The following is a 27861-nucleotide window of genomic DNA, read 5'->3' on the forward strand; positions in this document are numbered from 1 at the left end:
GAGAGAGAGAGAGAGAGAGAGAGAGAGAGAGAAGACAAATGTATCGCTACCGTCTTGATTTTTCAGCTGCGACAGGCTGAAGGGTGAATAAGGCATTAGGGGCCTGACACCAACTACAGCTGTTCGTCTGAACCCATCTGAACTTTGGAGTCCCTTTATTATACTTTCAAACAAGCATGAAACCAAACCAGACTACACTACAGTGAACTAAAGCAAAGGCTCCAGGTTTGGCCATAAGTTCATTCATACAAACACTTTTAGTATCTTGATTCAAAATTAAATACATTAGATACATTCTGTATCTTAGTCTTACAGTACCAGAGCCCAGAGCAGCATTGATATAACACACTTCTGCAACAATACATAAGATGGGCAGCAAATACGGTGTTATTTTTCCTTCAAGTGTTAATCTTACTGTCTCATATCAGGGTTTTGTGATAAAATGTTTAAGAAGCTTGAAGCATGATTTAGACCATTAGCGAAGCATGATACACCCATGTATGCAATACAAATTGCTAACGTTATGTTAAAGAGAACATAAAAACGTACCTGCTGGGGAGGAGTTGAAATGAAATCCTTGTTTTAGTAGATAAGTAAACGTTTTTAGGTCTGTATTCATATTCACCAAGTTTAGGCGTTTGATAACCCCCCCCGAAATTGCAGGTCATTTTGGGCAGTAAAGTATCAGGTGTTCTTTGAAGTTGTGGACCTACATTTGTCATCCCCCCACAAAAAAAACCAAAAACACAAACAACCCCCCCCCGCCCGAAGCACAGTGCCAGGCCACAGACCGTTTGACCATTACTACTTCACAGAAGTATGAAGTATATACACACACGACAGACTTTAGGTCTTCAAAAGGCAAACTATATCCTGTTAACTGGTGCTACCGGTCCCTCATTTTAGTTGCATATTTAAACAAAGGCTCTCTGACAAGATTCATGCACTGACAAACACCCAAATAAAACACATTCTTTCCACACACTTTATGTACAGGGTAAAGCGACAAACTGTTCGTCTATCAGGTGACCGCCCCTTTGTGTTTGACAGACTTCTGCAGCGACATCGACGACAAGTCATTAGAAAGCAAAAGCTTGTTGGCCAGATACTTTGGCTGGACGCTGCTGCCGCCGCCACAGCTTCAGAGAAACAGCGGCACTCAGCTTCATCCTCCCCTGGCCCTGATCGTACTGGTGGTCAGTCAATCAAGCGATTGTACGTGTTGCTTCAAAATTACTGGCCCTATGTTAAGAATCTGAGGCGTCTTCGGTTTGTTTGTCTCAGTCATTTTTTTGCACCTTTCCCTGGTTTGTCTGAATTTTTTGGTGGACAACTTTTAATGTAGTGAGGAAATTCCCAAGGAATAGGATGAGAAATGTCAGAGCCAGCATAAATACCTGAAAGGGGGAAAAAAAAAAAAAAAATAATAAATAAATAAATAAATGGGACAAGTCATGACATGCATTTTTATTACTGTAGCTGTGTTTCGAAATACTGAAGGGCTCACACATGTTAAAGTAGGTGGGGATTAAAATTCTTTTCAGTACTTTATCACAGGTAATTTCAATAAAAGGAATTGAGTTAAGCATGTGTGCTGCATGAGTCTGATGCAGACAAACTTCTTTTGACTTCGCTTCAGTTGCCAAGTCTGACTGTGACCTCAAATGTGCTTGTGTGGACACAGCGGTCAAGATCCACAAGTGCCTTTAACCGGACAATTTCTTACTCTGCTTAAACGTCAAGAGGCATGTTGAGACAATGGATCTGCCACTGCGATCCTTACCTGCCACTCCTTACAGTCGTCACGTCCTCCCAAGCGAAACAGGGTCATTGCGTTGTACAGCTGCCAAAACTGAAGGAAGAGGACGTATTATCCTCCATACTCTGGCTGCACAAGGAAATATCGCTTTGATCTGCATATTTCTGCAATTGTGTGCTCTTGTTTAAAAATGTCTTTTTGTACAGATAAAACAATGAATGCTGGTGGAAAATGTGTTTGCCCGAGCTCACATGTCGTTTGATATTAAAACAAAAGTAGAGGTTTTGACTTACATGGCCAAAAAAGAGGAACGGCAAAAGGAAAGTGAGGCCTCTCCACATCCAGGACTGAAATCCCTCTGCGGAGACACAAAATACTACACTGTTACCCAGCGACTCTCTACACACAATACTACACTGTTACCCAGTCGACTCTCTGCACAACAATCAGTCATCAGTGAGGACACATGGGAGAAGCTTTCTCTCAGGGATTTCTGCCAGAAAGCCTTACTACTGGGTTAGGTTTAGGCACCAAAACTACTGGGTTAGGTTTAAGAAAAAAAGAAAGGCAGAAAACTTGAAAGCAAACTTCTCCCACATGCTCAGTGACTCCGTACTCAAGTTACTCCTACATCTGTGTGACAGCTCATTGATGTTAACAACTGCCATCTCTCAACCTTTACCCTATTTTTCCAGACATGGCGTTGCAGATGGCTCATGAGTTCAAACGATTGAAATGACTACCACCAAAAATAGCTTTCAACTTACCCACTGTGAGGTCCAGCTGATTTCGTTCTCCCAAAGCCCGCAGCCTGTATAAGCAGCCGCTCTGGTAGTAATATTGGAGGAACTGGACAAAGCCTGGAGAACATACAGATCGCAGATTACACAATAGTTAACACCAAAACCAGATCAACTAGGTTCAGATGTTGTAATTTGTGTGTCAGTGCTGGACAGGAAAACGATTTCTGAGGACTAGCATCACACACACGCTTTGATGTGAAGTTTTGCTCACTGAAATTCAGTCATTCTGTCCTCAAAAAAAATTGTCTCAGTTTAAGCTGAATTTGTTAGGCGAGTTTTTTTTGGTAAATGACCATCTGTCTGTTTAAACATTTGACTTATCAGCCAAAACCCCAACCAGAGAGCCCCATCACATTATTGGCCACATCGTCGGTCTACATGTGATATACTGACTGTAACCACCTATGTGTGAAATGACTTCACTTCTCTATTCTGGTGAGAAGACATTTTTCACATGAAGAACCTTTTTATTATAAATGCAACTAATATCAGCAGGCGGTGAAGCATCGGCAGTCTAACGTCTTTGATCGACAGAAGCAGGATTCACGCTAAAATTCAACTTGAGCTAAGAAACACGATGCATGTCCTCAATTAGTGAGACCTTCATTTATCAAGCTCTTCATGTCTAATTAAGTCCACTGAAATTGAGTCCACTTAGTGTCAGCTATTACTGCGAGGAAAGCTGAGTCACCGTTGTTTGCTTCCTTTAAAACATGTTTACATTGTGTTTAATCACACTGTGTTGCAGGTGATCCTGTCCTTGACCTGCTCTGGCCTTGGTCTACCATCACATGTGGTGTATGTTTTTTTTTTTTGTTGTTTTATTAGTAAAGAGCAACATACAAAACATTCAGGTAGAAATGATTCGATAAATTGTTCAGTTATTTAGTCGACCAGCAGAATATTGATCAAGCAACTATTTTGAGAATGGGTTAATTGTTTCAGTCCTTTTTCCAAGCAAAAATACCAACTTCTGTTGTTTTCAGCTTCTCAGATGTGAGAATTTGTTGCTTTTCTTTGACTCTTATCACTGTAAACTCAACATCTTTGGTGTTTGGACTGTTGGCCAGACAAGTAAAGACATTTTAAGGACAAACTATTTATTGATAAATCAAGAAAATAACCGACAGATTCATCTGTTAATGAAATGAAAATAATGATTAGTTGCAGCCCTACATTAAAAAGGTATATGTTTGTCTAAAGAGAAAATACAGTATGTATCAGAATACAAAAGATACATTAGGGCTTAAAACACTAGTGATAATTATCACGATATACTTTTCCTCAACAACAAATGTTCAGTAAATATCTGATTTAATTAATTTGAATCACGAACAAATTAGCACCTCATTTTTATATTAATGTTTTATTTTGCTGAGGAAGAGGGACTGAAAAAGGTTTACTTATTTTACTCATGCATATTTGTTGAAAAAAAGATTTTATCGTAATCATTTTGAATGTTCTGCCTCAGATCTACTGTTTGTCATGTTCTTACCATAAAGAATAGTTTACAACCACAATTAACAATCTGGTTTCTTCAGCTTTCACTCAGGAGCACTTTAAACTTAATAAATAATGATTTGAAAAGTATTGTGATAATTGCCGATATCGAATGATCTGATTTTTGTTTGGCCATATCGTCCGGCCCTAAAGATACATATTATGCAACACAAATTCTCCTTCATCTCCCACAGTCGAGGCGCTTGGTCAGGTGCTGTAAGTCTAGTACAGGGGTCGGCAAATAAGTCTAGCATCAGGCCAAATTTTTTGAGTCATTAGATGGTGGGCCAGAAAATAGTAAATTTATCATCTATAAATCAGTCATTTCCTGTGTGCCTGTTTAGCTCAGTCAGTAATGCTTATGACTTGTGTTTAGAGGGTTGTGTGTTCAATTCCCACGTGTTGCAATTTTTTATCTTTCTCCCTTTTCAACAAATTGATTATGAATAGATCGTTTACACATTCACAATTAAGTATGTGCAGGAGTGTGTGCATCCCCCGCCGATTGGTCCACACCAACCTGTGGACACTTATTTTCATTTCCCCAGTCTAGGCAGACTAAATTTGTTTTTTTCTCATTCAAGGGAATCCAATCTCACATTTTCTAGCAGCTTTTTCAGAGGTGTGTCAAGCAAGCCAGAGACTTTTGAATTTCTTTAATGTAAAAGCCCTCAAATTAACATGACAAAGTCCTGTTGCAAAGATGTTCTTGTGCTTTTATTTTGTAGGCACAATCACTTAAGAGGAAGTGATCCGTCTCAGAGCCAACCGCTATAATGTTTGTTTATTTACAGCTATTAAATTAATCTGGCTATGGGCCAGATATTATAGCTGGTGGGCCAGCTTTAGCCTGAGGGCTGCCTATTTCCGACCACTGGTCTAGTAAATAAGTTGTCACAAAATGTTATGTTATGCTACAGGTGACTAAAGTCGTCAAAAAAACCTGTAAAATGCAATTTTTTTTTATTTATTTTTTTCCCCCCTACAAGGAACTCACAACAAAAGGGTATTATATGTTCCCAGTTTTAACTACCGTACATCACACCAAGGGAAAAAGTTACTTCCGCTTTTTGATGATGAACCACCTGTTGGTGCAAAATGCAACCAGCTTATGTTTGGGTACGTTAAAAAAAAAAAAAAAAAAAAAAAAATTTAGATATGTTAATGTTATGAACCCCTTACTGTACATAAAGCAACAAATACACACATTTTGTTCCAAGTCCAGTAAATTGATTCAACTCTTACTTTGATATATGGAGAAAGCGAGGAACTGGCTTCTGAACCTCTGATACATGGGCCCCTCTGGCCTGTAAAAAGGCACAAGTTAAAATAAAAACTGAATGATAAAACTGTAGCCTTTATTGCCTTAACAGTCGCTAACCTGTACTAGTTGTACAAAAGTTCAAATAGGACTGCCGAAACGATCAAGGACAAAAACTCACCAGGTAAGCATCACACCTGACAGAAAGGTGGACACATAATGGTGAGACACCCACCAACCTTTGATCCTACAAAGCATAAGAATAGAGATGAAGGGGTGTGGGGGGCACTAAAACAAGTTACAGGTACTGTACAGTAATTCGGCAAGCAGATCTTGCTCAAGTGCTCTTGTGATTTTACTTTAAAAAAAATAAATAAATAAAAAAAAAAGTTTAACTGACTGCAGTGCCTCTGGATTGAGGAGCCAACACACCTGGAGCCATTGCTCATGAGGATGCTTTCCCTTATGGTCAAGGTGCAGTAGTACCACACCAGCAAAAAGTTGAAGATTTCATCAGTGACTCTAAACAAAACAGAAGATAAAACAGTGACCCCCTCTTCAGATTTTAATAAGTTGACAACAGTAACAATCGAGGGGAAAACCGTTACCTTACCGACAGTTGAGAAAGAAGAGGCAGGTTATTGCTCCAAACATCAGGATTATTGTCATATAAAGCTTGAACTTCTCGTACTCGTCTTTGTAGGCAAATCTATGCGAATAAATGAAAGACAACAAGATGAGGATCTGACACACAAACACCCAGAGACTACGCCTGTCTTTTCAGGATGTCCTCGAGGCGGAATACTTCACATACTTTGCCTGGTTGCTGAGAAGCGTTACGCTTACATTGCCCAGGACCAAATTCAGGTACAGCCTGGAAAAAACACACACACACACACAAAACACACACACACACACAAAATAAAACTCAACTGTCTACAATGTCCTGGGAATTGTCGACATTAAAAAAATAATAATAAGTACGTACCCGTTTTTCTTTGGCAAATATGCTTCCATATCAAAGAACACATTTTCTCTATCTTTGATTTGTGTTTTGATGTCTGCTATTAGTTCCAGTTCTTTCTCGTCGCATGTTTGCGCACACCTGTGAAGAACAGACAAAATGATAGTGAGCGGTAAAGTAAACAAGAGGAGGAGTATTATCTTAGCTCTACATAAACTCTGACACAGAATCTTTTCTGAAGTGTCTGAGTGATAGAGATAACAATCATTTAACCATTAACTCTGCCTCTACTGCCTGCCATTCCAAAAAAAAGAGTCATTCGGAGTAAACTGTATCCCCCTCCCTCTGCACAACCATTTCCTTGAGTGCAATCCAGTGCAAGGGAGCTAGACTATGATACACCAGAAAACTGAATGTAGTTTAAGCAAATAATCTGTCAAAGAAACCGAGTGTTCTGTCCTGATCAGTGAGTACTTACTTGGTCAAACTGTGCCTTAGGCTTTTTAGGCATTTTCTCTGTTTGCTGATCGCGCTGCTGCAGGTTGCCTGAAGATTGGTGAGCTCCTCAAGCTTTTGTCTGTATATTTTGTGAGTTTCCTAGCAGTCACAAAAAAAACACACAAAGTGAGGGCGGAACATGCGCAAGGTAGCAAAGTCTGCTGCCAATAAGACATACAAGTGTGCCTTTCTGCAAATGAACAGAAATGCAAATACAAATGTGTGAAAATAAAAATCACAACGCATGGATGAGGGGCGATTACAACTCCTCCAGAACTGAACAGAAATCCATTAAACTAACCCTGAGCATAGCTGAAAATACTTCTTTGAAAGAGTTAAAAGGGGAAAAAAAAAAAAAAAAAAGAAAAAAAAAGTGTGGACAACACTGAATATCTCTGGGCGAACAATTCAGCGGAGTAATAGTCGGGTTTCTGTGCGACGTCATCACCGAGATGCGCGCGCAACTAGGGGACAGTTTATATGGCAAATCTAGCTGCAGTGTTGGGCAAATTACTCAGAAATTTAAAAAGTAATATTACTTTACTTATTAATAGTCACGTTACTCCTTACGTTACATTTACTTTCAACCACCGCACCCCATCCTTAAAAGTGACGGGAAACCTGTTCAGAAGCGCATTTTAGAAATGAATCCACTTTACTGGAACAATAATTAACCTGAGGAGTCAACAACCAGCCGAACTGAAAACACTGCAGCTGTATCATATAGCCTAAAATAGGCTATTTAAAAAGAAAAAACAAAGCAGGTCCCTCCCTACATTTTAAACTAAACGCGTCTTCATAACAGAATCAATGCTTATGATTTTTACCGTACATAACATTTCTTAACGTCACTGGATGAAATACAAAAAACAAAGCAAGTCTCGCCAACTAATCGCGTATTCATAACCGCAACAATGAATATGATTTTAACGAAACCTATAACGTTTAACGCCACTGAGATTAAAAAAAACCAAAAAAAAACCCAAGCAAGAGTCTCGACTTTTGAACTAACATTAGGCCTACTGTTTAGTACATTCACTTATAAGAGAAGTATTCAGTGCTTTTACAAACCGTTGATCAACGCCACTCTCTCCTGCCGAGTGGATGCTTCACTGGCAGTAACGTTAGCTGCCGGAGTTTCTTTCTACAGGCAAAGTTTCATGTTTCTTAGCAGATACTGCAATACAAAATAGTTCGCGGTTGAAAGATTTTTTCTGGTCTCACAGCGTTTACGGAAGACCGTGTTCTTTGCATCTCTGAGTGTGGCACAGCAAAGTTAGGCCTAATGACAGTACTTACAGCTGTGGAAAGAACGCTTCTCTCCCTCCTTCTTCCATTAGCTTTTTGGTAAGCAGCTGACTTAAACAACATTACGTCCGGTTTCGCTAACCTGCAGCGCGGTCGCGCATGTTATGCGAAATGAAACACAAATAAACAGATCTATCTATGAAATGGCAGTGTATTATTAAGTCAACATGAATTTACAAACAATGCGTAATCTACGTTGATTACGTTACAGTGGTTGACTACAGTCTTCTGACAGGTGTTATGCCGAGAATTGCATGCACCTCCAAACACTGCTTTTAAACGCTACAATATTCTTTGGGGGGTCCACCAATAGTGTTAAATGATTCGAAGTATATTTTATGAACATTTAGAGTCTTTAATATTTCAATACACTTAGAAGTACCATTCCTTGACATTCAGTAAATATATGTGGTGATAACGACGTTTGATCAATGAGCGCGCGCATCCTGTAGTGTTTGTATACAAGAAACCCGTCTATAGCTCACCCTGTGAAACACAAACAGCCCATGACACTGTATTATGTGGTAAAATATGTTCAAGTTTACATGCATTTATACTGGTAGACCAGACTACAGCTTTCAGAGGCACGTCCCCACTCCCGCAGCCTGAGGTTAGACCATCACATTACTTCTCACATTTTGTATTCACTTATCTAGAATCTACAGGATCATGTAGTGTGGGACTGTCAAGGACCCAAGACCAAAAAAAATATAAATAATAATAATAAAAGTAATTCCTTGTTAAGACTTCCACAATTAAAAGTTTCAAGAAGTGGCCTGATCACAGGTGTTTTGTCAGCTACTGTAACCTTCTTGTTACACTTTTGGGGAGTGCTGTTTAAATGTACTCAAAGTACAACATCTTGGATAGTACCTATTGAATTTTAATTGGCTATGAACTCTATACATGATGTACCGCTTGTCTTGTTGTGTCCTTGTGCAATTCATGCTTTAAGATTAGCAAACTTTTGAAAAGCAGTAAGATGTCCTGACCTTTGAGAGGGGAAAAGCAAACACACAGCTAATCACACTACTTATTGTGTCTTCTCTCTATGTGTATATCACATGGCAGTGTTCTCATATCACTAATGTTGACATGCATGTGGCCGATTAAATGGACAGGTAAATAAACAGTGTGTACCAAGTCTCTTCAAACCCACAGACTCCAGATTTAGGACCTTGAACCTGACAAGCTATGAATGGGAGACAGTGCAGCTGCAATATTTGACATTAGTTATTCAGCAGCACATGCAAGCTTCATTTAAGAAAATCCCCAAACATTTGACAGTCACCTTCATCTTTCCCCACGGAGCAGCTCCAGATTTTAAATTTTGATGGCATCACAGGTCTGAGTTGTCTGCTACTGGCACGAGGACTGGGGGATGGTCGTGCCACAACACCACATGATGCTATATAACACCTCAAAGTGAGCGGTATGCTTTCATCATCGACTAACGTGACTTATACTTTTAGATGATAATAAGATGGCCAGCTAATGAACGTAAGCTAGCGTCGCTGTGAGTTAACGTTACCGATGCATTACTGACTGATGATGATGCATTCGCGAAATCATTTACATAGGCAAAGCAGCAGCGACAAACAAGTGAAGTTACCTTTAAGACCTATAAGTAACTTTGGCAACAACCATTTCACATGAATCAGTTGCACAATAGTACACCGTGTGGTTAGCTAGGTTAAGTTACTGTAGCTGCTCATTAGCCGCAACACACTAGCAGCAAGATAAGCATCCCGCTGCTAACGTTAGCGGGTGCAACACACGGATGCAAGAGTAAAGACAAAGATGATAGACGTCCAGTGAAACATACTTCATGTTACACTTACACACACACACACACACACACACACACACATATTGCTACCAAGAGCGCCGTTATTGGCTCAATGCTGCGTCTACGGCTGGGCTGAGAATGAATGACGAATAGGAAGGAGCCATCCAAACTAACGTAGCCACTAGAGTATCGGCTGTCAGTGCCATCTAAAGCTAAAGCCACCAATCTACTATAGATCATGAACTCCTTTTTGTGTTTTCTGTCACCTGTAATTGTTGATATTCCCCGTCGATTTCCTCCCACTCCGTCTGAAACTTCGGTTTGGACATTGTGGTAGAGTAAGCTGATATAGAGAAAAGGACGGTTCTTCACCAGGATCCACCCCGAGTCTCTCCTCACACTGTGGCTATCCACTCAGGCCGCTTTTTAAAACTGGGCTGCCAGGAGCATGCGCACATCGTAACACTGTCTGTCAGGAGGACTCATGGTTGAAAGAGAAGACACGAGTAAAAAAAAAAATAATAATAATATAACAAATAAATAAAAACTACTTGGGCATCAGCAGAGTCTTCAAATACACTTTTTACTCTAATTTAAAATTAACTTTGAATTTATTTGCACTTTACCAACTACAGTACACTGTTGAACTGTTGCTAGGATACAACGAATGTTGTTGCGGACACCAGCTACAAAAGTTTTGCTGCTAGCGAGCTGTCTAACATGTTTTCTTAATTTATCCAGTTGCTACATGGCCTGAGTTTACAAGCGGGTTGACTTTAAGTAAGTTATACGCTTGGACACCTCGCCAAGGTAACGTTACAAGTACTTTGCTTTGAATGAATGTTTTACATCCTAATTTAGTTAAAATTAAATTACACTAACAGTAGCGTTAACCTTAAGGTCAGCTAGCGTTATGGCCTTGTAAGCTAACTTGATAATTTAAACATAATGTAACCTAAATGTGGTTCATGTGCATGAATCATATTTCTTATATTTCAAGACTTTTAAAAATAATTAAAATATATTCTAATGACATTTACGCATGAAGAATAGGTTATGTGATGTGTTTAGTAAAACTTTTCTCATGTGTGCACACATTCCTTGCACTATATAAGGTGTTTTTTGTGTTCCTTTTACAATGAGATTAATATAAGGAGAAAAATAGGCTAACCTGAACAGCTTCATGGGTGTAACATGTTATTTATGTCAAATGTTTTTCATCAAGCGACCCCCAGCCATGCCATACATTAAGAAATCCAAAAAAAATCAGCCATCCTCAAGATCGTTGGATAGAAAGTCACAGAAATGTGGACTGCGGCACACAGTCATCTCTGTCAATGGTAATGAATACACTGGAGAGTGGCAGGACAACAAAAAGCATGGTGAGACACTATTTAGTGTGAGCTTCCACTAAACTGCTGAGCAATTTGTGAATGCCTGGTTAAGAAAGCGTAACACACTTTAGCTAAAATATTTGCTCATTATTTTTTTCAAGGGAAGGGAACTCAGGTTTGGAAGAAGTCTGGTGCTATTTATAATGGAGACTGGAAATTTGGAAAACGTGATGGATATGGTACCTACAGTGTGCTACTCCCAGAGGCAAAGGAGTATGCAAGGAAGTACAGTGGTGGATGGAAAAATGGAAAGAAGCATGTATGTAACTGATATACTGTTGTAAATGCAAACAGTAGCGCGTTTTGTTATAATTCTCTGATATATTTAGCATTCTTATCTATTTCTTTAGGGGTATGGGACCTACCTCTACAATAACTCAGCAGTTTATGAGGGGGAGTGGAGTGAGGACCATCGGAGTGGCTGGGGAAGGATGTACTATGAGAACGGCGATATCTATGAGGGAGAGTGGATGAAGGATAAGAATCATGGACAGGGCATCATTAGATCTGGTAAGAGCACTTTGCTTTATGTACATTTATAAAAAATCTAAAAAGATTATGTAGTCAAGATGGTTAATTTTAAAAAATTGACTTTCCAACTGCCCAAGCAAATGGAAATTGGTATGAAGGCAACTGGCGAGATGGCAAGAAGAACGGTAATGGAAAGTTCTACTACACTGGCAAAGGCCAGCTTTATGAAGGCTTTTGGGTGGATGGAATAGCAAAATGTGGGACCCTGTCTGATTTTGGGAGGGATGACGTACCTACACCGACAAAGTATCCAATTCCACAGGTACAACATTTTGACAGTGGAGTTTTACAGACACATATCTGAGTCTACACTGTCTGTCACCACATATTTGACACAATCAAATAATAATGGATAACAAAGCATTTTTTCAAAGGCATTATTACAGATAAAAATATGAACATATCTTTTATTTTCAAGCTACACCTGGTGGATATGCAGTTGGTTTTAAGGGAAGCCCAGTCACCCTACAGTGATCAGTGTTGAAGAACAACAACAAGAGGATCTACAGCTTGTGTCGACTTGACCACGCACTCACAAAGAATTAAAAAAAGAAAATAAATGGCATAAATAAATGGCATTAAGACTTCAACATGTGCAGTGTTGTCAAAATATTTACACCCAAATAATTTGTTCTTGTCTGTGGAGCAAATGAAAAACATTTTTGAGTAGAAAACAATAGTGATATAATTTAACATGTTAATCCAGTTTACTACCAACACATGTGTTTAAACACTAACTGTGATGATAATAAAATGCTTGCTACTATATCTGACTATAACACTATATTACAGTTCAATTCTAGGGTTCCTAAAAGATCATCAAACTGCATACATGTAGAAAAATACATAATGATATGCCTAATAACTAAACTCACTTCATTAGACCTACATGATGCTGTAAATGTAAACAATCAAAGGCTATCACAGCTGCTCATGTGATAAATTCAGTACTAGTATACATAGAATACCCAAATCACACATCCAGGTTATTCTTTTTATGGGGTCTGATCAAATATTAGGATGTACTTTATTTTCTATATGCTGCATTCTAACAATACGCGTACAATCTTATTCGATACGAAAGCTCTGATGCTTGCTAATCATTCAGAAAAATACTAGCTGCAACAACCAGCCTCAAAGAAGAGGCTCTCCTTCCATCACCACCCCACCCCAACTTCTAGTTATGATGGAAATACAACAGCCACCAACAACCCACTACCTTAATTGTTTCCATTCTGAATGCATTTCCAACCACATCTGGACTTTTACCTCCTGAAACACAGACTGCTAAGATCGATCAGTTTCTCTAAATTGTTGACAATATAACACCAGTTAAATTAAATTTGAATGAAAAGCACCCCATGGGTACTCTTGTGAGTCAATGATGAAAACATGTTAATTCAGGACATGAGACAAGTGAAGTGCTCAGACTTTATAAATTGAAGCACAGAGGGAACATAAGTGTCTAATATTAACAAGTACTCTGCAGAGGTCAAAAAGTGATTATGCAGTATGTGTGATTAGTCAGAATTCTTTAAAAAGCATCAAGAGGACAATACACCATCAGACAGCATTGTCTCAGTTGGTTATCCAGCATAAGGATGATTGGCGAAAACAGATGTATTAATACTACTTCTACTCATTAGCTTCAAATAATGCATTTGCTAAATTTTCTAGGTGACTAACCTGTGTCAATTATTTCAAGTAAGTTGCATAACATAACTTTAGAAAGGTTTTCAAATAGTACATCCAAATGTTTTTTGAAACGCTGAAACTGATTGCCACTTGGTAAAAATGTTTATTTTAACACCACAGCCTGTGCTACAGATGTCAGCAAATATTCTCTAGTAATTGGCAGCTGTTGAGTCAGTCTACACAAACAGCAGGCATTACAAATGCAAATTGTGAACATTAAAAAAGAAATCATGTGCACGGTGAATAAGTAGGGTAAAATACCTGTGGTTTACAAAACACAAAAAGTAATATATATTAACAAAGGCATTGTTCACTGATAAATGATTAAATTAACGCAGCAGGCAACAGACAGGATTCCAAGTTATCGTTCAGATGTCTCTGCCATAATGTAAGAGATAAATCAAGCAACTATCACAGCAGACAGTAGAATTTCAAGTTACATGCACTATGGGAGATTTGAGTTCACAGTTGATCAAACCTGTTTTCTAAAAAATAAAAATTATGTTCACAAAAGTACATTTCACAACAAATAGGTGAGATATCTTCATTCCTGTAAAAAAAAAATTATAAGCCAATAATGTGGCTTGGAGAGATCCCAAGGAATCAGAGTTCCACCATAGATGCGTATCCACCATACGTCTATGGGAAATGTGAGCTAGGAGACTGCAAGATGGATGATTCCCCTCTGTTGTCCAGCTCATTTTGTAGCCTGGTGAGATTAGATAGCTCCTCCAGCTCCTGAAACTGTCTGTCAGTCTTGTGGCTGACCAAGGAGCGGTAGAAATGCACAGCAAAGACTATGAAGACCAAACCAAAGGGGACCATGATAGAGGTGGAGGTAATAGCAGCCGCCACGCCTGCTGAAATTGTGTTATTGCTGGATTTGTTGGGCTTAATAGGCAGAAATTTGACCCAGCAGAGTAGAACCACCTCAGCCAGGAAGAGCAAAGTCCCAATAACTGTAGAAAAAGCCCACGCTAATTCAATGTGTCGGTGCATTCGCTCATGTGGCGACTCATTCACAGAGTTGAGGTTGTGAACGTTGCTGACAGCCTCTATGTTGGGCAAAATGCAGGTGCTGACCATCAGAGCGAACAGGTGAACAGCCACAAGGACAGTGGTGCAGGCACTGAAGGCAATAAGGAGAGCAGGTGGGTAAGGATAGCTGTTGTCCAGCTGCACTTCTACCATAGCCACCTGTGAAAGACGGAACAGGAAGAGAACAGGAAACAACTTTAGACACATGTCAGTACCGAGTAACATGACTGATTCAGCTACAAAGGAAGTAAGAGGGTAGCTTAAAGACAGTGTTACCATTGCAAATCCAGAGAGCAGAGCGGATGTCCGACTGGAAGCCTTCAGTTTAGCTCGACTCAGGTACAGCTTCCTCCAGGACAGTGCTTGCAGTGAATGCTCGTTCAGACTCATGTCTGTTATCAAAGGAGTGGACGAGCGGCGCTGACGGAGCTACCTTGTTACTTAAACGGACAGAAACAAGCGATGGACATGCTAACAGCGTACACTTACAACACATTTAACCTCGCCAGCTGACGGAACTACACAAGCTATTTTTTCGGCGTGTTATGCCGCCTGCACTTTACATTACCCATAAGTCAGCGCGCTCAGAGGGGAACATCCGCTAAAACTCGTTTGCATTTTGCTCAGTTAAGGTTACCGAGCAGCCTTTAGTAAGACTAATGTGACTGCCACATTTAATGATAAGTGTGTCAAAGAAAAACATGTTTCTGCCTACTTCAACGGCTGAACGCAGCGTTACGCCAGTCCACGTGACTGACACGTAGCGTCAAGTGTATAGAAACTGGTATTATTACCATTAGAATGAATGAAGTGGATTCAAAGGTGCTTTTTGATATAACATTAGAAAAGCTATTTTAACCCTTATTTTATTTAACACGGTTCGATGAATTATCCGATAATAGTGTTTAAAATGTAATGTTTATTTCCCCCCTTTCGACCACAAACAAACAGTGATGGGGTTCATGGTCTTCTTTGTGGAGGCAGTTGAAAAGCAGTGAACTAACACGCCGTGACGTTGGCCAACTATGTTTTGGTTCCTGGCGATGACGTAACACACAAAAACATGGTTCCCTTGTTTTGAACCCGAAACGCGTGCTAAGTGTTTCTTTAACTTCACTACGCACGAAGATGCCATTCCGAAGCTGAATGCCTGGAAAACATTCATAAGAGACGATGGCTCAGGCCGTGGAAACGTGTGCTGAATCTGGACGCAGGCTGGTGTGTACCATCGGCCGTGTTAACGTTAGCTTATGAGGCGAGATTGGCAGCGAGCTAATTAGTTAGCTAAGCTAACGCTTGCAACTGTAAACGTTGCGATATTCGTCAAGTCACTTAAGCTGTTCAGTATAGAGGCTATGAGGAAAAACGAAGTGTTTTATAACTTGTATTGTATTTGTAACAGTTCACCGAGCGTACAGTAGTTAAAACAAGCGAAACCAACATGTTAGATCAGTGAAATCCTGCAAACAGTTTACATTTATCGATATGGAAGAACGTACCATAAGCTGCTTTTTCCCCGGACAAGTGTTTAACGTTAATGGGTATTGTGCTTGACGTCCCATTTAAGATAATATGATGCTACTGACGTACTGTCAAAAACTGAATATGATCCCTCAGTCCAGTTTCAAAAGTTAGTAATAAAATTAATGTTACATCATCATTTTACATCAGGCTTACTGGATGTTAATGGTGAGTGAGGGGGTCGTTATGACAGAAAGAGTTTCCTTTCCACGCGTGTTGCAGTTTTGTGATGTAAATCATGTCGTTTTCAATGGCAGCGCTCCATCTGCCGGATGATGTACGACGAAAACGAGGATTTGTCTGATGTGGAAGAAATTGCAAACATAAGAGGTTTCAGTGTGGAGGAAAAGCTTGTCAGTGGCAGTTACAGCGCACAGTATGTCCAGTTGATGGAGGGTAAAGGTAAAGTAACACATAGAACATCATATATAATTTTGATTGTATATATTATCATTTGTAAGATTTGCAAGATTCATGTCTTCCCCATAAATGACAGTTGTCCATAACACACACTCACTGTGTTGCAGACTTTTCTTATGAATATGTGCAAAGGGAGGCTCTCAGGATCCCACTCATTTTTAAAGAGAAAGATGGACTAGGGATCAGGTGAGAAGCCATTTCTGTGAATTTACCACTTTAAGAATAATCTTTGACAGTGCTCTTGTTGGTGACTGAACCCACTTAAAATTTTTGTTATATATTTATGTTTAACCATTTGGCAACACATGTAATAGGACAACTAAGTGACATCCACCCCTCTCTTTAAATTTGGATAGAATGCCTGATCCAGAATTTACAGTCAGTGAAATTAAAGGCCTGGTTGGTAAGTATGATGCTACACACGCACATACACTTAAGCTAATTTAAAGAATAAGAGCTGGTGGAGTGGAAATGAGGGAGGTCAGTGAGTTTCAGCTTTTGGGTAGTTCTAAACAATTTGTCATAGTCATGACAAATCTCTGCCATAAAAAAGTTGTGAGAGGCTGGAATATTTCCGCTGATTGTAGCTGCCTCATCCATCAAACCTTTTCAAGCTACCCCAACTATGCCAGATCCTGTAGTGTGGTTGGGATAGTGAGTTCAAAAATGTGTACTAGCAGCTAAATTGTTCAGTTATGTCAGAAACTGTAAAGAACCTCTTTTTTTGCACAACAGAATAAAGTTTTAAAAGTTAAAACAAGATACTTTAATAAATATTGCACATAGCAGACAACGAAGTATTGTGGGCTATTTTGTGTACTCCTTTTAAAACTAATAATGTTCTATCTGTATGTTTTATCCATAATTGCAATGTAAAAAACATATGAACAGACAGTTTTCCAATTTAAATACAACTGTATCAAGTGCAGCATGAAATAAATAAAGTCAGAACACGACTGGGGTGTAGTTGCTCCCTCTAGTGCAGAAGATGATGAATTACATGCATTAGCTCTGAGCTACTTTCATAATAAAATCTGTCAGATGTCAACAATACACTATAAATCACACAATAACATTCAAGTGTAAGCTGATTTTTAGACAAGCTTACAGACAGATTGTATTACAAGTTAGACAGTGGAAGTGCTCATAGATAAATTTAAACTTGTGTCCTGGTTGTTGCCTGCAGGCAGTCGACGGTCTGTGGATGTTATGGACGTGAGCACTCAGAAGGGCTCTGAAATGAGCATGGCTCAGTTTGTCCGTTATTATGAGACACCAGAGGAAGAGCGGGATAAACTCTTCAATGTCATCAGCTTAGAGTTCAGCCACACTAAGCTGGAGAACCTCATCAAGCGGCCCACAGTGGTAATAATATCACATGCCCCCTTTCTGTTTGAGGTTATGAAGGGATTCATAAAGGTCACAAATCTGGTACCACATTCAAAGAAAGTATGACCAACAACGCTGTGACTGATGTCTAAAAGTGCAGTTTTGGTCACCCTCACAGGTGGATCAAGTCGACTGGGTGGACAACATGTGGCCTCCTGATCTGAAACACAGCCAAACAGAAGCCACCAATGTAATCTCAGAGATGAAGTACCCTAAAGTGCAAAGGTATGACCTTACTGGATTGTCTTTCTGTTTTCACAAAAATCTCCTTTGAACTGTTGCGAAAATGAAGCATGTAGAGCAAGATATAGGAAATACCTGGAAAAAATTGCTGCTTCCTTGGCAGCAAATACAATTTCTCCTCCCATCTGAATGTCTCGCGTATCACTCCATCACTGCAGAGCGCTTCACACTGTTATCCATCTTCTGTACCTGCTCTTGATATTGTTGCTAGGCAGCAGAGTTTTCCACAGTGGAGGATGGTTTTATAACAGCTGTAGTGGACCTGCACTGACACCTCTCAGCCAATCAGCTGCCAGCATTTGTACCAATACTGTAGCTGAGAGGCAAGACCAATAGTGCCTTTCCTTTTAACCTCAGTTGCTCATATTTGCTCCCATCACACTATCCCCAATTTCTACCCCTCTGTCCCTCTCCTGAGTTGTATTTATTAATTTTAATTATATTTGCTTGAATCATGGTTAGGTGAGTGTTGGTGGTAGAGATAATTGATAATTTTACTGAAAGTAAATTAAGTTGCAAATAGTTTGACAATCAATCAGTCGTTATTTTTTAAGCAAAAATAACCTACATTCTGTTGTCACAGCTTCTCAAGTGAGAGGATTTGCTGCTTTTTCTTTGTCTTATATGGTTGAAAACAGAATATCTTTGGGTTTTGGGCTGTTGGTTGGACCAAAGAAGAAATTGAAGATGTCAATTTTGGGCTTTGGGAAATTGTTCTTCAGATTAATTGACAATGAAAAATAATAGTTAGTTTTATACCTAAATTATTGTTTGTCTTTTCATCATTTTCTATGATGCAAACAAAATGACAGTATCTGACCTCAAAGTGTGTAACATGCTTGGTTTTTGTCATTGCTGTAGTCGAAGCCATTTGTTGCCCTCATTTATAGCTCAGCAGACTATAAAGTAGATAGCCTTAGAAGTGATGATATTAAAGATGTTTTAAATTAGAAAACTCTTTCCTATTAGTGGTCAAAAATTTTTTTTCATAAGTTCTGGGCAGCCTGTTCTGTGTGTTTGACTGACAGCTCATTGAGCTGGGAAAAGGAAAAAAAAATGGGCTAACGAGACGGGCTGAAAGAAATCTGTCACATCACCTCTGATGAATGACATAGATTTCCTATTGTGTTTATTTTCTCTATACACCTCGTTAGTTAGATTTTTATCAGATAAATAGTGATGCTCCCATCTCGTTAAATGACTGAATCATTTATGCCTTGGAGTGGTTATCATTCCTCAATTCATTTCCTAAGGAGATATGTCCCAATGTGAACTCTAACTCTGTAGTGATCTTGTGAGTAATCAATAGTGGTGTTTTCTATTGGTAGCTGTTGTTTTCAACAAAACACACCTGAGATTGCTGCTGCCTTCTAATTGGTTGATCTGTACTTTGTGCTGTATGTCAGCAGTCTGTTATACTTGTACATCCTCACTATCAACTTGTCTACAATGTGATTTTTTTTAAACGATATTATCTCTCTTCCTGCTGTAGGTATTGTTTGATGAGTGTGAAGGGCTGCTACACGGACTTCCACATTGATTTCGGAGGAACCTCTGTTTGGTATCACGTCTTCAAGGGACAGAAAGTACGTGTTTTTTTTTTTTTTTCTAGTCTCTTACAACATATCTGATATTTTGTGCCATATATCTTCATTTATTAGTATTCCTTTCTCTGAACGTTAGGGGGAGAAATTAAGAAAATGTTATATTTCTAAAAACCTGCAACGGTTTCAGAGTTGATATTTCACCTCACCTGGCCACGACGGGACAGTATGACCTCTAAATAAAAAAATATCCGCTTCTCTTCAGGTTTTTTGGCTTGTGCCTCCAACCCCTCATAACCTTGCTCTTTATGAGGACTGGGTCCTATCAGGCAAGCAGAGTGATATCTTCCTGGGAGACCGAGCTGATGGATGCCAGAGAGTGGAGCTTAAGCAAGGATACACCTTCTTCATCCCATCTGGTGTGTTGGCATGGTTGTTTTAAAGTAGCCAGCAGGAAAAGATTAGCTGCCACTTCAATGGACAGTAATGTTACCTGACTTTTATGCAGTATATTCAGCTATGTGCGTTTGCATGAATCCCCTTTATTTACTCTTTACAAATTTCTTGTGCTTTTTTCTGTAATTAAGGGTGGATTCATGCTGTCTACACTCCCGAAGACACACTGGTGTTTGGAGGCAACATTCTGCACAGTTTCAACATTCCTATGCAGCTTACCATCTATGAGATAGAGAACAGGACTAAGGTAGGAGTCTTGCTGCACTCTCCAGTGTGTGGCTGAACTCTGACCTGCACCTTTCAATTCAGTAAACTCTACCTGGGATAAATTGATCTCTTGACTACAAGAGACAGGAGAATGAGACACGTGGTGGAGGAGGAATTGGTTGAGATTAAAAGAGAAATAAGGGAAAAGAGTCAAAGGGCAAAATATTTGGGGGTGACACAATGTTGTATGTATGTATGTATGTAAACCTACAGAAATCTAGCTGTGTTAACTCCCGTCTGATTAAGAAAACTGGACTTTTTGATGCTGTTCAAGAAATCAGGAATAACTTCATAACCGGAGTTCATGTAAATAATAGTTTTTTTTAAAGCTTACACTGATCTAGTTTCGTCCCTGTTTTCAGGTTCATTCCAAGTTTCGTTTCCCCTTCTACTGTGAGATATGCTGGTACGTCCTGGAGAGGTACCTGCACTGCCTGACCAAACGGTCCTACTTTTCTCAGGAGAGCCGCAAAGAGCCTGCAGTAATGGGTGGGTGATATTAAGTAATGCAGCTGTTTTGTAATATCTTCTTGTGTGTCCCTGGATACTGTTAAAAACCTTGTACTGCAGTTGTCATTAGCTCTCTCTCGTTATTAAATCTCTTATTAAATGTATTAATGAATAACCTTTCTGCTCTCCATCTGTCCTGCTGTATTCTAAAAGGTTCTGCAGTTATTAAATGCACATACTTATTTGTAAGACTAGGATAATCTTAATTCCATTTGTGAACGTAGCTTTATTTCACTTGGGAAGTAATTAAGATAAGATTTGAAGGGGTGGGGTACCGACCGTGAGGTTGTCTTGTCTGTGTAAAATGAGGAAATATGCATCTTTGGTGTTGTTTCTGCTGGAGGACACGAGAACAAAGCCTGTCTAACACTTGTTAAGCTAACATACCCACAAATGTAGGAATATCCCCCCAGGTGTTCATAAAGTAATTACAAAAATCTTTTTGCTAATAACTACAGGTACGCGAGGTGGCATGACGTGTTACCTGCTGTGTTTGCTGTCAAACATATCATGCGTGCTGTTCCAGTGCCATACTCAATCATTCTTTGTTCTTGCTAGATATATTATATCCTCAGCTGATGGCACTCTTCCAATAAAAAGAGAAATACAATGTGGACAGACATAAGTCATTTGATATAGCTGTTTCTCCCTCATTTTGTCCCTTCAGACAATGAGACGAAGGCAAACACAGAGAGTCCCTCCTCTGACTCAAGGAGCCAGGACATGAACGAGGACTCGTGTGAGACTCAGGTCAGGGATGATCAGGGTGAAAAATATGAGAAAGTCGCCCATGATGGCCCCTGCTCTCCCGACAACCGGCGAGGCCAGCACCTCAAAGCTGTTTTATCTGTTGACTCTGAGGACAGCTGTAATCCCGGCTCCACCTCCCTAGATTTCCCCCAAACTCCATCTGACTCTCCAGCCTCAGAGTCTCAGAATAAATGGACACATTTGACCGAGTTTGAACTGAGTGGACTCCGGACGCTGGTTGAGAAGCTGGAGTCACTCCCTGAAAATAAGAAATGTGTTCCGCGGGGAATAGAGAACCCACAAGCCCTGCTGGATGACATGAAGGTAAGAAACAAAAAGGCGACACAGGAACACGTTTGCACAATATATACTGTTCAATAGACATGACAGACTTTCCGTAAATGTTTTGTTTGTTCTCTGTGCCTGTGTAGGTTGTCTTAAAAGAACATGCTGATGATGACCCCAAATTAGCGATCACTGGAGTCCCTGTGGTGTACTGGCCTAAGAGAACTATAAAGGTAAGACTATTTCAGCTGCAGTGTGAGCCTTTCTTGTTGTTTTTGCTCCATAGTTCTTTATCTGTATTTGGGGCTTTCAAATTAAGTTGATGGACAATTGATACACACTTGCTTTTGAGTAGATCACCTAGTACAATAGAACAATCATCGTAATTAATTAATAAAGTACGGCATTTTAATAAAACTAGGTTCAGAACTTTTTAGAGCCAAATTATTAGTAGCAGAGTAGTGTTACTTTGGTTATTATCTTTACTATAAAATAGGGTAGTTTTTATTTGAAGGGCCACCAGCATGACCCAATTTCTCATTGATCTGTATTTTACATTTTTGATCATCACTTTAATTGTTTACACTTCCATGCTTGACATTATTCCCCTGTTTACCTTTCAAGGGAAAAGCCTTTTTCTCTTCTTGCTGTTCTTACCTTTTTTCTCAGTCTCCTCGTTTCCTCTCATCAAATTGAGTCCCTCATATTACACTCCTTCCCAGGAGCACTAGTTATTTACATAATTTTGACTTAACAGGCTGTAGTATTGTCTAATCAAGCAAGTAATGACTTTTTTTTGTGGTTTGTTATTAATTTATTTTGCTTCCCTACATACACATACTCGTATAAACTGTATTTTGTTGTCATTAATACGTTGTAGTTTGCACTATGAACAGAAACTATATGACACATTTTCCACACCTGCTGCACACCTCACTGTTTCACTGCTTGTCAGGCTGACTTGGGGCTCAAATTGGTATCAACTTTTATACTAACTGATATGAATATGTACAGAAATGTGTAGCCGTTGTGTTTTTGGTTTGCACAAGTCATGTATTTCAGTATAGATGCTCATTACTTAAGTAATGTGCATGTGCCTTTTGGGCATCAGTATGCTCTACATAATACCTCCTTAGACAAAGTCCATGTGAAATTGTGATATTGTAAGACAACATTTGCACACTTGAAGTCCCTTTGATGTTTACATCCTTTCATATCATGTATATATGAGGGTGAAAATCAAGGGTTTTACATTAATTGGCTTAATGTAAAAAGAAAAATAATGACCTCTTTCATTTCCCTAATATCTAGTGTGAAAATACTTGTGTACAGTGTTCATTTTCAGTGCTTTCTTGCTTGCATTGCGTTATAATATAAAAATGTGGAGAATTGATTGTAATGATAGTCAATAGCATGTGTCACAGATAATGGCTTTATTTAAGTTAAATGAATGTGTTTTTATATATATATAGTACATGCTTTTTAATTTTCTATTGATTATTAATTGTCCAAACAAATACATGAGGTGTGTAACAGGCGGGTGCTAGATGAGGATGGGATGTGTTGTATATGAATGTATGGAAGTGATTTCTGTTGGCTTCATGGACCCTCTGGATCACCCCCACCTGTTCCACCAAAGGCCAGCTGCTGGTTGTGGGGCCCCTTTGTGTGTGCCTTTTGTAATGAGATGCCATCTGGCTCTATTGGCTGTGCGGAGCCTGCTCCGCTCTGCCTGTGATACTCCTCATTAATATGACAACACCTTCTCTGCATCGTCTCTCCCCATTTGATTACGGCAGATTCCCCCAGTATATATTCTGATGCGGCGCGGCCTTCCATTGGCTCTGTGCTTCCCAACGCCCCTCCTCTTTCTCTGGGAGTCGATCCATATTAATGAGGCAGGCTTGTCTGTGTTTCCTACATCTGCTTGTGGTATTGTGGAGCTTTGGAACAGGAGGGAGGGCTGTAGGCCAGACAGCGGTAGCAGGAGTAGAAGGAGGAGGAGGAGACTGCAGCCATGTCAGTTTGCTGCGAGCTGGACGGTGTGTGAAAACCAGCCATGGCCATGTCGCTGAGCGCTGATGATGAGGACTACGACTCAGACTCTGAGCAGGTTAGCGCACCAAACCCCTGCAGGCAGGCATAGTGAGGCCACCGGAGGAATGCTTGTGCCAGACAGAGCAGTGTGCAGCATCACAGGGCAGTGAGGAAATGGAGCTACCTGGAGAGAAATGAATAGATTCAGTTTACCTTCTGTGCTTGCTCTTTGATTTTTGCCCTTTTTTTGCCGTTTGTGTGTGTGCATGCTTGTGTGTTTTTGTCAGGTAAAACCAGCAATAGGAGGAGGAGGCTGTGTTTATATAGCTCAGAGCCCCAGGGCTGCTTTTGGTTGTTTCAAATCAGGAATGGGAATTCACATAGATGCAGAAGATACGTATGTTAGAACATGTGTTACACAGAACAGGTTATTGTGCCAGTATGTGTTAATGAAATTCATTTTCAATATTGTTCTGTGCTAATGGCTGAGAGATGTAAGAGGAGACTTGCTTACACAGCAAGAAATATGTTTTTAAATTAAAATTAAAATACTTCTTCTACTTAACTCTGAACCACACCTCCTTACATTAAGGCTGTGGCCGCATTTGAATTTGAAAAACATTGACTGCAGATGAGTCCATTTTGCTCTTTTGACAAATATCATAAAACATTTTCAGTTCTTTTTCTTCCACTGCACCTGTTCATGGTGTTACAGTTGAACTATTTGTGCAATAAACGAAATATGCCGGGCTAATATGCAACATATGTTGACGTACGTGCAATTTGTCCACAGCAGGCTGAGTAACTATTAAGATTTTAGCCAGTGTAGCCTGAAAGCCAAAATACTTCCATGCGAAACAGTTTAACTGCCAGAATAACCTGCTTATACTGTGTGTTATCCACATCTCCAAAGCATGCTCTGCATACTCTGTGAGGAGTTTTCTAACTGGCTGACACTGTTGCTGTTGTTCAGTCCATAGTCCTCAGCTTCTGACTAACTATACACTCCAGAGGTTTCATTAGAGGTTTGTGTGTAACACTTTCCTTTTTTCAGATGTAAATATTTGGGCTAAACACTTCATATTGTCTGCTAGAGCAATCAGGTTTATAGCTTTACAACATATGCTGCCTCAAAAGCTTAACAGGAAAGTAATCCCCTCCAGGAACTTGTGAACCCATTTTTTTGTTTTGCCAAGTCAGTTGTTTCCACATATATTATTAGACAAGAGTAAGAGAAATCATGATTTTTGGTCACTAATTTCAGAAACGACATTAAAATTGGACCGGGTATTGTGCATTGTGTGCAGTGACGTGCAACCAGCTATCTGGACCACACCCCCTTAAAGCTATATGGATAAAACTATATGTTCTGTTGTTTCTGCAGTCTGTTTTCAAGATGCACTGTCTTCAATGTGTGTTTAAAGTGATGTTAAGTACATCCACAGTAATTGATTTTCTCCACATTAGCTGAAGTGGTTTCAAGGCTGTATCAATGAACATTAGAGTCTGCTAATGTTTCCCAGCTGAATGAGCTTTGAAGGGCCAAGAAATTAGTCGTTGGTCACCTGTACCGTACTTATTTCTTTAGAAAGATTAAAGATGGCTATACTATGTGCTGTGAAGAGGTGTGTATACTACATCTAATGATGTTAAACTAAAGACTGAGTTGCTACCAGTGACTTACTTTCTGGTCATATCCTATTGTTGTAAAACAAACACTTGTACCTGACACAGAGAGTAGCTACTGAGACTGTGAGAGGCAGCTGATTTCTTCATTAGTGTTGCTGTCAACCTCTCCTGTCATTTAATTCTGAGCGTCAGAGGGATATCTGCTTTGGAGATCACTCCCTTAGCAGACAGAAGGGGGTCGGGTAGGGTTAAAGGGGATTTAGGAGACAATATGGACAGCTATCTGAATCTTTTCATTTGCCTTGCACACCTGCAGTCGAAGTTCGAGGTGTAATCAGACAGTAAGAAAGACATTACACGCCGCAGTATCTGGCTACCTGTTATTTCATGAGACACTGACCTGTGATGATCACAACTCTGACCCGTTGTCTCATGCTTGTAGGACCTGGCCAATAGCTTTTCTGTAATACTTGGTCTCTTTTCAGTGTTCTTCTGGAGCAGACCTCCTGTCTGTAATCCCCATGAATACCCCCAGAACGCCACCCCCCTCCACATCTCACTCTAATCCTGTCTGGTAACCACACATCTGACTGCCTATGCCAGTCTATTTCACGCCATTTGTTTGAATAAATTATTGTAATATGCCTAAGATTGAGCCTGCTTTCTTTTTCTGTTAGAGAGTCTCATTACAGTTCTTATTGGTTACAAGTCTGTGTGTCATAGACCGTTCTGTTAGGGAATGGGACGTGGCTGTTGCTATGCTGACGCTAGGAAAATCTGCACTGCCGATGTAACTAAAGAAATCCGATCTTCATCTCCAAGAGCTGCAGTCTTTTGCACTCCTTGTTATTATGCGTTTCATCTCACACATTGCCACATATTTTCTCACGTAGCACGGTTGGCAGCATTTTCACATGTGGTTTTCATGGTAAAAATACATTGTTGTGGTTGGGTTCTGAGCCTGAGAAGGAGCAGCAATATACAACAAGAACAATAATGATGGAGATCAAAGGCATCTCATCTCCATTACCCAGTTCTATTAAATAGAGCACATTTAATGTGTACTGTTATAAATCAGTCTGCGCGGTCCCTAACGCAGAATAATGGTTCCTAGTGATCCATGTGTGAAATATAGCCATAAGAGCAGTTTCTCTTTGAAGTAGAAACATGTAAGCAAGTGAAGTGCTAAATTTGGAAGATGCCTCCAGGGACATTCTTGATGTGTTTGTTTTCTCCTGGATCCTGTGCTGTGTCTTTAACAGCCATGAAAAATGTGCAGCGGGTTGTGATCAGATTTGTGTGTGTGTGTGTGTGTGCGCGCATATATAAGTGCTGTTTCTTTCTGTCATGTGTTTGGAACTATTACCTAGAGTTACAAAGACAGGATTAGGCAGTACCGCCTACATCCACCATAACACTGACCGCTGTTGAATTTAACAGGATGTTTTGAATTTTTTTCTCATTACATAACATTTTGAGTGCTTATTATTGAGCCATTGCACCATTATTACATGAAATACAATGTAAACATTAGATTGAGGTGCTGTTCTGGGCTTAATGCCTTCCTTTTATTGAAATCTGAAATGTTTGTAAAAAAAAAAAAAAAAATCACTGAATTGATAATGTACTATACATACTGTATACAACTATATATTATAGTGTGTTTCTATATACTATAATATAGTTTGTTGACCATTTAGTATTAAGTCAGATAATAATTCTAAAGCATCTGCAGGCTTAAAGGTCTTCTTTAGTAAAACTAATAATGCAAGCTTGCTGCCTTTGACACAGTACATACTACAAATTGGCTTCACAGCATCACTATAAACAGTATCACAAATGAGAGTGTCCTCCAGCCCACTTGATGTAATACCTACAAAGTTTTTACTGAAAGTAATGGATTCTGTTGGTCCCCATTTGATCTCTGTTTTCAACAGCTCCCTATCTACTGGTTGTGTCCCTGATTATTTTAAAACGGCCTGCGTGAACCCAATTTTAAAGAAACCTGGTTTAGATCCCTCCCTCCATCAAAATTTTAGACCAATTTCAAAACTGCCTTTTATTGCAAAGATTCTAGAAAGAATTGTGTCCAAACAGCTGCTCACTTTACTGGAAAATAACAAATTATTTAAAAAGTTTCAGTCTGGTTTTAGGAAGTACCACAGCACTGAGACTGCCCTGCTTAAAGTCACCAATGACCTTTTAATGTCTGCTGATGATGGCATGTGCTCAGTCCTGGTACTCCTGGACCTTAGCGCTGCTTTTGACAC

At 39.6% G+C, this 27861-nt stretch overlaps 4 protein-coding genes across 11 annotated transcripts in view; 2 read left to right on the forward strand and 2 right to left on the reverse strand.

The window, feature by feature from the left end:
- Nucleotides 1–27: 27 nt before the first annotated feature.
- Nucleotides 28–10301, reverse strand: tmem120b (transmembrane protein 120B). Its single transcript, XM_046067338.1, has 12 exons — nt 10149–10301; nt 6766–6884; nt 6312–6428; nt 6138–6197; nt 5937–6032; nt 5756–5845; nt 5505–5570; nt 5308–5369; nt 2527–2619; nt 2053–2117; nt 1784–1852; nt 28–1397 (listed from the first exon to the last, which is right to left on the reverse strand). Exons 1-12 carry the CDS (start codon nt 10209–10211, stop codon nt 1281–1283), a joined length of 1017 nt encoding a protein of 338 aa, XP_045923294.1. The 5' UTR covers nt 10212–10301; the 3' UTR covers nt 28–1280.
- A 213-nt stretch (nt 10302–10514) lies between these two features.
- morn3 (MORN repeat containing 3) lies at nt 10515–12397 on the forward strand. Of its 2 annotated transcripts, none has more exons than XM_046067820.1 (6): nt 10515–10662; nt 11108–11264; nt 11378–11535; nt 11627–11786; nt 11885–12069; nt 12226–12397. In XM_046067820.1, the coding sequence occupies exons 2-6, from the start codon at nt 11120–11122 to the stop codon at nt 12289–12291; spliced, it is 714 nt and encodes a 237-aa protein (XP_045923776.1). In that variant the 5' UTR covers nt 10515–10662; nt 11108–11119; the 3' UTR covers nt 12292–12397. The 2 variants fall into 2 exon arrangements, with proteins under 2 accessions (XP_045923776.1, XP_045923775.1); XM_046067819.1 differs by having other exon boundaries at nt 10539–10692.
- Nucleotides 12398–13585: 1188 nt separating this feature from the next.
- orai1b (ORAI calcium release-activated calcium modulator 1b) lies at nt 13586–15290 on the reverse strand. The gene is made up of 2 exons (XM_046067821.1): nt 14817–15290; nt 13586–14699 (listed from the first exon to the last, which is right to left on the reverse strand). Exons 1-2 carry the CDS (start codon nt 14928–14930, stop codon nt 14142–14144), a joined length of 672 nt encoding a protein of 223 aa, XP_045923777.1. The 5' UTR covers nt 14931–15290; the 3' UTR covers nt 13586–14141.
- A 256-nt stretch (nt 15291–15546) lies between these two features.
- LOC123982336 (lysine-specific demethylase 2B) overlaps nt 15547–27861 on the forward strand; it is a 30717-nt gene continuing 18402 nt past the window's right edge. For 2 of the 7 annotated variants that reach the window (XR_006827942.1, XR_006827943.1), the window contains exons 1-12: nt 15547–15758; nt 16319–16463; nt 16589–16667; nt 16838–16884; nt 17668–17846; nt 17989–18095; nt 19606–19699; nt 19923–20076; nt 20245–20360; nt 20743–20869; nt 21558–21964; nt 22072–22158. Coding sequence is in view for 5 of the 7 variants with exons in the window: in XM_046067806.1 (XP_045923762.1) it covers nt 15714–15758; nt 16319–16463; nt 16589–16667; nt 16838–16884; nt 17668–17846; nt 17989–18095; nt 19606–19699; nt 19923–20076; nt 20245–20360; nt 20743–20869; nt 21558–21964; nt 22072–22158 (1587 nt within the window). In the remaining 2 variants the exon portion in view is untranslated. Of the gene's footprint in view, nt 15759–15783; nt 16230–16318; nt 16464–16588; nt 16668–16837; nt 16885–17667; nt 17847–17988; nt 18096–19605; nt 19700–19922; nt 20077–20244; nt 20361–20742; nt 20870–21557; nt 21965–22071; nt 22159–27861 lie in introns of those variants that run through there. The other 5 variants (XM_046067806.1, XM_046067809.1, XM_046067805.1 and 2 more) reach the window with 3 other exon arrangements.

This window comes from Micropterus dolomieu, linkage group LG13 (genome assembly GCF_021292245.1).
Source record: "Micropterus dolomieu isolate WLL.071019.BEF.003 ecotype Adirondacks linkage group LG13, ASM2129224v1, whole genome shotgun sequence".
In the NCBI taxonomy this organism is placed as follows: Eukaryota; Metazoa; Chordata; class Actinopteri; order Centrarchiformes; family Centrarchidae; genus Micropterus; species Micropterus dolomieu.

Coding starts and splice junctions, on each gene's coding strand:
- morn3 (XM_046067820.1), top strand. CDS start 11,120: ATGCCATACATTAAGAAATCCAAAAAAAATCAGCCATCCTCAAGATCG. Junction 11,265..11,377: donor GCAGGACAACAAAAAGCATG/GTGAGACACTAT, acceptor ATTTTTTTCAAG/GGAAGGGAACTCAGGTTTGG. Junction 12,070..12,225: donor CAAAGTATCCAATTCCACAG/GTACAACATTTT, acceptor TTTATTTTCAAG/CTACACCTGGTGGATATGCA.
- tmem120b (XM_046067338.1), bottom strand. CDS start 10,211: ATGTCCAAACCGAAGTTTCAGACGGAGTGGGAGGAAATCGACGGGGAA. Junction 6,033..6,137: donor CTTCTCAGCAACCAGGCAAA/GTATGTGAAGTA, acceptor TTATTCGCATAG/ATTTGCCTACAAAGACGAGT. Junction 5,571..5,755: donor CTCATGAGCAATGGCTCCAG/GTGTGTTGGCTC, acceptor TATGCTTTGTAG/GATCAAAGGTTGGTGGGTGT.
- orai1b (XM_046067821.1), bottom strand. CDS start 14,930: ATGAGTCTGAACGAGCATTCACTGCAAGCACTGTCCTGGAGGAAGCTG. Junction 14,700..14,816: donor TGCTCTCTGGATTTGCAATG/GTAACACTGTCT, acceptor CGTCTTTCACAG/GTGGCTATGGTAGAAGTGCA.